At 35.3% G+C, this 11,022-nt stretch overlaps 1 protein-coding gene and 1 long non-coding RNA gene across 3 annotated transcripts in view; one reads left to right on the forward strand and one right to left on the reverse strand.

Annotated features, from left to right (window-relative positions):
* LOC128583584 (uncharacterized) overlaps positions 1-11,022 on the forward strand; it is an 89,265-nt gene that overhangs the window by 38,539 nt on the left and 39,704 nt on the right. The window contains exon 3 of one of the 2 annotated variants that reach the window (XR_008379497.1): positions 1,480-2,085. The exons of the other annotated variant lie outside the window; for it this stretch is intronic. This is a non-coding gene — a long non-coding RNA (uncharacterized LOC128583584). Of the gene's footprint in view, positions 1-1,479; positions 2,086-11,022 lie in introns of those variants that run through there. 2 annotated transcript variants of the gene reach the window in all.
* The window catches only part of STRN (striatin), a 120,671-nt gene that overhangs the window by 6,083 nt on the left and 103,566 nt on the right, over positions 1-11,022 (reverse strand). Inside the window, exons 14-17 of the mRNA XM_053587843.1 lie at positions 8,324-8,491; positions 6,182-6,322; positions 2,104-2,211; positions 47-133 (exon numbers count right to left, since the gene is read on the reverse strand). Of these exons, the coding sequence (XP_053443818.1) occupies positions 47-133; positions 2,104-2,211; positions 6,182-6,322; positions 8,324-8,491 (504 nt within the window). The remainder of the gene's footprint in view (positions 1-46; positions 134-2,103; positions 2,212-6,181; positions 6,323-8,323; positions 8,492-11,022) is intronic.

Here is an 11,022-nt window from a genome sequence, read left to right on the forward strand (position 1 = left end):
TGAAAATGGTAAGGATAAATAAATAATCCACAGTTGATGTACTTACTGCCAGACATCAAGTAGAGACCATTAGGGTCAACTGCTAAACTTGTAACAGCTTCTAGGTGGGCTACCATCGAGTGGATCAGTTTGCCTTTGGAAAAAGAGATTGTTACTTGGTATTAATAACTATCCTCATCTTGAATATATGCCAGATACCACGTTATACTGATTTTTCTAGTCATCCCTCCCGTGTACTTACTGTATCGACAGCCTTCATTTTTTTATTGTTTTGACAGAGTCTTCCTCTGTCATCCAGGTTACAGTGCAATGGTGTCATCACACCTCACTGCAACCTCAAACTCCTGGGCTCAAGCGATCCCCCTGCCTTAAGCCTCCCAAGTAGCTGAGACTACAGGCACCTGCCACCACGCCCATCTAATTTTTTTCTGTTTTTAGTAGAGACAGGGTCTCACTCTTATTCAGGCGGGTCTGAAACACCTGAGCTCAAGGGATCCTCCAAACTTGGCCTCCCAGACTGCTAGGATTACAGCCACCTTGCCCTGCCTCTATATCAACAGCTTTTTCCATCAGCTAAAATAACACGTCTCCTTCCTGCCTCTAGTCATAGTAATGATGAGGAATAAAAGAAGCTCAAATTTTAGATTATACTTTTGCCTTTTAAACCACAGTGTGAAAGTCAGTAATTTCTACACAAACATCCCCTTTAAGTCATGTTCGTTAATTAGAACATAGACATTATAAATCACTTACTTTGCATCCTTTAGCTACGGGTAAATTATGTAGCTAAAGGAGAGATCAGAGTTCAAATTCACGAAGAGAAAAGACTGAGACAACAACAAAAAAGATGGAGATTTTACCTCTTTTATGTTTATATGGATGGAGCTGGAACACGTCCTACTTAATAAAGTAACTCAAGAACAGAGGAAAAAGTATCCGATGTACTCAGTACTATTTGAAACTGATTTACAATCACTCACACTTTCACATTAAGAATAGATGGCAACAGTGGCCCAGGATGGAGGAGTGAGGGGGAAGATAGGAGGGGAGGGAGGGTGGGTGAGTGGTGGGATCACACCTATGGTGCATATTGCAAGGGTACATGTTGGATCTATTAAGTATAGAGTATAAATGTCTTAACACAATAATTAAGTAAATGAGGTGAGGGATATATTAACCAGTTAGATGTAAGCATTCCAAATTGTATATGAAATCAGGACATTGTACCCCATAAATGCATTAATGTATACATGACCTACCTCTTTATGATTTAATAAAAAACAAACAAACAAAACAAAACAAAGGAACAGAAAGAAAATATGCCCACAATTTTGGTGAAAACAACATACAGAAAGAAATTAAAAATATTAAATGACTCATCACTAGCAGCTAAGCAAAGTGAGCAAAAGTCAACATGTTAACAAACCAATAGCAAAAATTTGGTACCTATGGCAGTAACAAAGGGTGCTTTCTTTCTAGCAAAGCTCTTCATGAATTTCCTTTAGATTGGTGAAACGTAATCCAATAAAAATCGGGAAAGCCTCCGTGCTCAAATTCAAATCCATCAGGACCAAATCATCATTATTACCACACGGAAAAGATTAGTCCACGAAATATGAATGAAATAAACCAAATGACCTGGAAGTTTCCCATCACAGCACTGGATACAACGCTATTCAATGACTGAATTGAATACTGAATAAATCTACTCAGTAACTGTACAATTTTAAAGAGTATAATGATCATATGCCTCTACTGTCAACATTTTTCTACTTTCTTCCAATATAATACTATAGATAAAAGCAACAGATCATATTTATTGTTACTGGAATAATTTGTTCCTTGAGTCCCTAATGATAATCTTGGCTCCAGGGCCTAAATATAGCACCTATTCACCATTTAATAAACCAAACAATGCTGTATTATATCATGAAGACTAGTCTTAGAAGATTTGAATGAAATGAACGTAAACTGAACCGGGAGACTATTTGTGTTTCTACGCCTACTCCTTGACTACAAAAGCCACCAACAGACACAAAAATTAGCCTACTTGGAACAGGGATTTTTTTCCTTTAGCAAAATTAATTCTTTATAAGTTCTTACCTGTATTGTTATCATAGAATTTGATATGCCTGTCTTCATGAGCAGTGATGCTGATAGGAAGGGTGGGATGACTAATGACTCTATTTATCTGGCAGGAAGAGCTGGGTGCTTAAAAAAATTAAAAAGCAACACAAATGAGTCAAAGATATTTTTGACACAAAGGAGAACTGAATACTCACCTTAGAGACTGAAAAAGTAAATAATATGACTTTAATTTGTCTTTTATTTATTCTGCGATTGTTTCCATAATGTCAATGTTGATATTGCCTGAGCTATGTTATATGGATAAATCTAGAGGTATCTAAGAATAAGAATTTCCTTTCCACCACTTGCTAGGTATGTGTGTCACCTAAGGCTTAGCCTAGAGCCACTGACATTTCTCATTCTACAATGTTCTGTAACATTTTTGCTACTTTAACATAAAACTCCATCATGATTTACATGGAGATAATTCTCAAATTTAAATCTCAGCTCTTTTTTTTGCATACAAAGCTCTTTATCACTTAATTATCATCTAAAGATAATGTGACAGTTTCTTAACCCTTAAGTCTTCTCTTTTTTATTTTTCCTCATCATAATAGAAACGGTCATCATTTGATAGTACCAGGTTTGTAATCTTAAAATAGTCAATATCCTTATAGTATTTTTTGTGTACTATTTAATAGCTTTCACAGAAATTCCAATTAAATGCACAATGAAACAGATCCTATAACATTAAGCCGCTATCACAGTGAATGCACAAGGTCCAGAGAAAGCTGTGACTCCCCCAAAATCAGGAGGTAAAACAAGGTAAAACAAAAACAGTACCTATTCTGTCATCTAACTCTATCTCAACCAGATGGCTCATGCTAATCAGACAACTCCCAAAAGTGATTCCTAAACTATTAGAAGTTCCTCCTGAGAACTTTTTACCAAAAGGAAATTGGTAATTAAGAATTTAAATTTAATTAGTGGTTTTTATTAAGTTTTTTGTGAGAAAACAGAAAAACTGGCATAAAGATAACACTGATTAAAAAAAAGATAACACTAATTTAAGGTATGTCAAAGTTTAAAAAAGTATATCATGGTCTAGGGAGAGGAAGGGATGTCCTCATAAAATACATTACTGGGACAATTGCCAAAATTTGAATATGAACAGTAACAGTGTTGTGTCAATGTTAAAATTCCTGATTTTAAACACTATAGGTCAGATCATATCTTTGTACTCAGGAATTATATGCTAAAGGATATAGGGAAATAAGGGCATGAAGTCTCTACTATGGTTCAGAATCTTACATGCATATATAGACAGCGACAAAGAAAATGTGGCAAAATGTGCTAAATGTCTGCTAAATTTGGGTTAAAGGTACCCAGGACCTCTTGTATTATTTTTACACCTTTTCAGTGAGTTTAACATTATTTCAAAGTAAAAAGTTAAAATAATTTTTTGAAATCCCAGGATAGATATGAGTTTAACATTCACATAATAGAAAATAGACTAGGGCGGCGCCTGTGGCTCAAGGAGTAGGGCACTGGTCCCATATGCCAGAGGTGGCGGGTTCAAACCCAGCCCTGGCCAAAAACCACAAAAAAAAAAAAAAAAAAGAAAATAGACTAAAAATAATCTTACTCAATTTTCATGTGGTTCCTAGAAATATGACATCTTAAAAATAATCTTGGGCGGCGCCTGTGGCTCAGTGAGTAGGGCGCCAGCCCCATATGCCGAGGGTGGCGGGTTCAAACCCAGCCCCGGCCAAACTGCAACCAAAAAATAGCCGGGCGTTGTGGCGGGCGCCTGTAGTCCCAGCTGCTCGGGAGGCTGAGGCAAGAGAATCGCGTAAGCCCAAGAGTTAAGAGGTTGCTGTGAGCCGTGTGACACCACGGCACTCTACCCGAGGGCGGTACAGTGAGACTCTGTCTCTACAAAAAAAAAAAAAAAAAAAAAAAAAAAATAATCTTTTTCCTATACTAGTGGCAAGTGATTACTCATGCTGTTATTAAATGCAAAACAAAAAAGTCATTGGACCATGTAGATCAAATGCTGCTCTTGGTCAGTCAGTTTACTTAGACAATATTTTAGACAATCCACAACAAAAAGATGCAGAGTTTCAGAATTCAATCTAAGGATTTTTTAAAATATCCTCAGTAAGGTCTAGCAAGAGAAAAACAATAACAATAAAAAAGAAATACTTTAAATGAAATATCTCATACATTCTGAGAGAGAAATTTCAGAGAATGGTTTCAATTACTTTGAGACTTACTAAAAGAATACGATAGAAATCAAATCATGAAAGCAGGCCAAAAAAAGTTCTTACTGGTAACACTTCTGGAAGTTTCATTACCTGATGGTAAATTAGAGAATTGGCAAAATGCAAAGAATACTAGAAATGAACTGAAGGCCTAGCAGCATCAACCTAATAATGAATCTAAAATAATCCTCCAAATATTCATATTCAGCTTGTGACTTACCTACTTCAACTACCTTTGATTTTATCAGTCAAATCATCATTGACATCAATGAGAAGGGTAATTTATTCTTTTCTTACAATAAATATTCTTTTAAACTCTCTATATGAAATTCACATTTACCCTGAAGCAAGTTTGTTCTTGAACTTTAATTTTTAAAAATCTTCTAAATTCCAGCATAGAACATACTCAAATATAATAACAGCAGCAAGGTAAGCCACAGTAAACATAATAAAAAACTAACTTAAGTTTGCTTCATATAATCCTAAAAGTAATAAAACTAGTAACTTGGGAAATGTCAGGACATGTAATTCAAAATGATTATCACTTATTCCAATAATGCTAAAACGCTGCCTTTGTTTCTTAGCAATCAATCTTCTTTCAAAAATGTTTCCAGTATCAGGCAAAACATCTTACTACTTTATGGTCACATCTCTTCGGAGGGAAAAATGGGATCGCCTAGTTCACTTTATCCATTTTACTCATCAGGCTTGAAGTCTTAACTTGTAGCAGTCATTAAAAATCAGTTATTTGCCACTCAGGTTATTCAAAGAATTGGCCACAACCTTTGAAAGTAATTCCAGAAATGTTCATATCCTTTTTAATCTGATATTGGTCTTTTATTTGACTACTATAGCTTTAGATCATATATTTCAATGTGATTTTAAATTTACTGAGAGCTTAAAAACCTGTTTCTTGGCAAAAAAAAAAAAAAAAAAGTTTTCCAATTCTATAATCTCAATTTTTATTTTTCTGTCTCTCTCTTCTACACCAAAATAGCTCAAAATTCTATCATGCCTACTTTCCCAAACAGGTCACACAGCATATCAGAAGAAAACAAAGAATAACAGATTAGAAAGGAAAAGTAAAGACGACCAAAATGGAATGAGGGAAATTTTTGAGAGAGGAGGCAGCAAGGGGAGACAAGCACATGCATACACGACGCACATGTGTGTGTTCACATACACGTGTGTGTGTATACATACATACCATATAGTTATATTAAAAGCTAGTTCTCAAACTGCAACAACAGTGTATGTGGTTTTCTTTATCAGCTTCAACCTAAATTATTATTTTTATGACTGAAGTTGGAAAACAGTGATTTAAAAAGCCAAACCCCAGAAAGATTCTATACTACCTTTATCATGTTAAAAAACCACTTATTGCCTGACTTCCTGCATCCAACAAGAAGGCTTGGATTTCAAATTCTGAGAGCCACAATGTGATCTATATTCTAATTAGTATTGAGCTATATCAAATTATATTATTAATATAAAATTAAATTGATAAAAAGAATGGAGTTATGAGAAATATGAACAAATTTTATTTTCTATTCAGAATGAATATTGCTTTTTTAAAACAGAATTAAAAATTAATCATTTTCTATAAAATTAAACTTGACTTGTTGTCTTTGGAATGACTCAAATGTTATTTCAAATGTTAGAAATGTACATAAACTTAACCCGAATTCTGAAAACCAACTGTATACCCTTCTAATTGTGTTTTGAGATTTAGAAGGCAGACCACTTTATAATGACAAGTATTTTTCATAGTAGTTGACTCTAGTAGTTATAATTTTGATTACACTAAATAATTCATTCAAACATGGACTATTTAAAATCAGTATACATACATGTATCTAGATTTGATTCTAAAGTGAGGATGCGTTGTTGGGTTTCCATGTTAAAGATGCTTGTATATCCTTTGCTGAATGATGCTACCATATGGCTTGGGTCACTGCTTACTAGATCCACAGAGGCAGGGATTCCCAATTCTAAAAGAGTCAGAACATAGTCAAACAGAATGGCAGTTACAGTGTCTACTTGACAATGTGCTTAAAATGTAGCAAAAAGAATAATGGCATAATTTCCTTAAGAAGTAAACAAGGCTTGCTGTAAGAATAGGAATTAGCTAATAACCATTCAATGGAGATTATTTCCATTGTTATTTATTGTTAGTCACGCAAATATCAAATGAAAACTCATTAAAACCTAGAAATAAGCTATGATAGCTCAAGAACAAAGTATTTTTATTTGCCATCTAAATAGGTAAAAGCTAAAGCTTATTTATAAACATAAAAAATAGAATATATCAAATAGTGATTTTTTTTCACTTTGCTCAGGAACTATAAGCTAACAGTTGAAAAATACATGTACTACAGAAGATATACAAATACCAATAAGCAAACAAAAAAAAACTGCTCAACATAATTAGCCATCAAAGAAATGCAAACTAAAACTAAAATGAAATACCATTGCACTCTTGCCAGAATGGCTAAAATTCAACAGGCTGACAACACCAAATATTGGTGAGGAAGTAAACAACTGGAACTCTCATACATTGCTGTTGATGGTATAAAATGGCACAACCACAAAATTTTTAGAAAAAATTTGGCCATTTCATATAAAGTAAAATGAATACTCACCTGAAAGCCCAGTAATTCTACTTCTAGGTCTCTACCTGGCTATGATAAAAATATATGAAAGTTCACAGCAACCTTGTTTATAATAGTAAAAAACTAGAAACAACCCAAATGTCCATTAGGAAATAACTTTTTTTTTTTTTTTTTTGCAGTTTTTGGCTGGGGCCGGGTTTGAACTTGCCACCTCCAGTATATGGGGCTCCATTAGGAAATAAATAGACAAATTGTGGTTTAATGGAACACCGTAATTAAATAAAAATTTAAAAAAAATTGATAACATGGAGGAATTGCAAAAACATTATGGTGAAAGCAAAAAGCCAGATACAAAAAGAGTATATACTATATTATTTCATACATATGAAGTTTTAGAAAACACAAAACTAATCTTTGATGAAAAAATCACAACAGTGGGTACCTCTAGTTGAGAATGGGGAAAAGCGATTGACTGTGAAGGACATGAAAGAACTTTGGGAAGGCTAAGGAAATATTTCTATGCCTTGATAGCTGAGTGAATTACAAGGGTATACCCACTTACCAGACTCACTAAAATGTACCCTTAAGATTTGTTTTTCATTACACCAGTGGTGCATCTTACAAGGGTATATGTGAAACTTGGTAAACGGTCTGTGAAGCTAGTGAATGATGCCCCATGATTATATCAATGTACACAGCTATGATTTAATAATAAAAAAAAAAAAAAGATTTGTTTTTCAGAGCTGGAACATATTCTTCTTAGTAAAGTATCTCAAGAATGGAAGAAAAAGTATCCAATGTACTCAGCCCTACTATGAAACTAATTTATGGCTTTCATATGAAAGCTATAACCCAGTTATACCCTAAGAATAGGGGGAAGGGGGAGAGGGAGGAAGAGTGGGGAGAATGGGCGGAGGGAGGGTGATTGGTGGGATTATACCTACGGTGTATCTTACAAGGGTACATGTGAAACTTAGTAAATGTAGAATATAAATGTCTTAACACAATAACTAAGAAAATGCCAGGAAGGCTATGTTAACCAGCGTGATGAAAATATGTCAAATGGTCTATAAAACCAGAGTATGGTGCCCCATGATTGCATTAATGTACACAGCTATGATTTAATAATAAAAAAAGATTTGTTTTTCACTGTACATAAATTATATCTCAATTTCACAAAATTTAAAATTTGTGTGTTCTCCAAGTATTATGGTTTTAAAAATTATATGTAAGTTGGAAATTCAAACAAATACACTTTTGCTGCTTCAAAAACCTTCATCTTAAATTTAAAGAGTTCACAAGAATCATTTACTTGCTTGCTTATTTTCAGAATAAGATGTTTTACTGAAGAGTCAGCAAAATATTTTTTTAAGCATGTACCTTGATTATCATTAAATACACTCAGAGCCGGAGCGACCTCTGTTGTATTCCATAAACGCAGAGTGCCATCTGCTGAACAGGACAACAAACGATGATGTGCTGCACTGTAAGCCAAACCCCAGACTGCATCTGTGTGGCCGAGCAGAGGGCCTCTTAACACGGAAGGATCTGTATAAAACAGCAAAAAATGGAAAATCAAGAGAAAAAAACCCAAATCATAAAGGTACCTACATTCCAGAGAAAGTAAACTACATAAAAGAAAGTATCCAATAACAGTATAAAATATGACTGTTAGTTTGTATGACTCTTCTGAAATGCTGCAGTAATTAAAAACAGGCTTGGAAATATGCAAATGCAGAGTTAAAATTTCAAAAATCAAAATTAAATGTGTGTATTTTTATCCTTTAAAAAATTAGGTATTTCCTTCCCCCCTCCTTTTGTCCTTCCATTTGTCTACAATCTTAAAAAGCATGTTAGTATAAATCATGTGAATTTAATCTACCTTTGGAGAAATCAAATATCATACTCCCTGGGGAAGTGAACAGAGAGATCTTTCCCTCCTCTGAAGTCCTTCAGCACTTTGGTTATCCCTCTTTCTGGCCACATATCCTACTGTATGGTGAATGGCAGTTATTCCTGAAAGTATGATGTACATAATGGACAGAAACTGACACCTTTAGGAATCCCCAAATTCTCAAATACCAGCAACTGAGATGTGGGGGATGTGTATGTGGAGAAAGGGCAAGGGAGGTGGGAAGGTCACTTAGAACAGTTTCATAAAAGTCAAACTGGAAGCTTTGCTAATCCTCACAATGATTCTCTAAAGTGGTACTTTTAACATACAGATGTTAAGTCTGGAAATGCCAATGGTATTATGTCCTACATTCTCTCTCAAACATACCATAAAATACTTATTAAACACACATTATGAATCAAGAACTATGTTTGATAAGGGAGCCAAACAGATGACACACAATTACTATCCCTTTCCTTAAAACACAATGTTAAAAATACAATAATAGTGACAGACACCAGTTACCACAAAGCATACATAACTAGGAGGAGTGAAAATGTAGAGAGACTGACACCCGGAGTGTAAATATGTCAGCCTGAGAACAGAGAGGAAGTGTGCCTGGCAAGGAGGCAGCACCTACAAACCCCCAGAAGAAAAAACAGCATGATAGCAAGGAAAATTATAAGCATTTTGGTATTAGTGGAGTGTGGAGTTTGAGGCAGGAAGTGGAGGGGACAAAGGCAGCTAGTTTATGGTGGGATTCCTATGATGTATTAAGGAACTTGGAAATTATCCTGAAAGTAGCATGGAACCACTGAAGGGTTTCCCAGGAGCAGCAGGGTGATGTAAATATTTAATACAGTAACACTAGCTGTGGTAGAGGAGACAGAGTGGAAGGAATCAAGACGATGACAAGGGAGCTGTTTCGGTAGAATGGTAGAGTGATGATAAATACCGAAGCAAGGGGCAGCGATAAAAGAGCCAGAGCAGGAAAAGTAAATTCAAGAAATATTTAGGGAGTCATTCCCCCAAAACTAGGTAATTAAATAAGTGTAGATAGCACAACAGACCAGGGAATCAAGAATAACTCTTAGGTTTCTATTAATAGTTTGGGTAATTCCAGCAGTGCCACCAACTAAAACAGAATGTACCAGAGAAGAAACACAGAACATGCTGGTATTTACAGACAATGAGACAGTCACTTTGACATTTCCTGTAGGCAGTCTGAAGCTTAAAGTTTATGAGTCAATAGCATGTAAAACCACAAAAGTGAATTAAATCTCCCAAAGAATGTTTGTACAATGCAAGGAGTGAGTTGGGGTCTGTGTGTTGATAAATGCCAACATTTAAAATCAAGAAAAGAAAGGAATTCATGAAGAATAGGGACATATTGATGTACACAGCTATGATTTAATTAAAAAAAAAAAAAGAATAGGGACATAGTCATGAAGAATAAAAATCCCAAAGGACTAGACAGATTTCAGAAACAATGAAGTTGTTAACAATCTCAGGGTCAGTGAGTAAAATAATGGCCTCAGATCAGGCCATTAGGAAGTCATTGACAATCTTGTTGAAGCCAGAATGCAGAGAGGGTTAATACACAGAGAATGAACGTGGAACTAGTAAGTAGTTACCATGTTTTCTAGACAACATCATAAAAGAAACACATATGAGGAGAGAAAAAGAGAGACTAAAGAGAAGCCAGAGAGGGAAATGAAGTCAAAGTAAAGGCTTCTCATTGCCCAGGATGAAATTACCTGAATTTACTTACAGGCTGAGGGGACAGAGAGAGAGCAAAGAGAATAAAGCTTAATTAAGATGACAGAGAATGACAGAGTAAAAGCAAGAAATTAGAATGCAGTCCCTGGCCAGTGCCTCACACCTATAATCCTAGTACTCTGGAGACTGAGGCGGGTGGATTGCTTCAGCTCACGAGTTCAAGACCAGCCTGAGCAAGAGCGAGACCTCCTCTATACTAAAAATAGAAAAACTTGGGCATGGCAGACACCTGTAGTCTCCACTATTCAGGAGGCCGAGGCAAGAGAATCACTTGAATCCAAGAGTTAGAGGTTGCTGTAAGCTATGCCACCATGGGACTCTACCTAGAGAGACAGAGGAAGACTCTGCCTCAAAACAAACAAACAAACAAAAAAAAAAGGCAGTCCTCTGGGAGAAAGGTAGAGGA

The sequence above is a fragment of the Nycticebus coucang genome, chromosome 4 (genome assembly GCF_027406575.1).
Source record: "Nycticebus coucang isolate mNycCou1 chromosome 4, mNycCou1.pri, whole genome shotgun sequence".
NCBI lineage: Eukaryota > Metazoa > Chordata > Mammalia > Primates > Lorisidae > Nycticebus > Nycticebus coucang.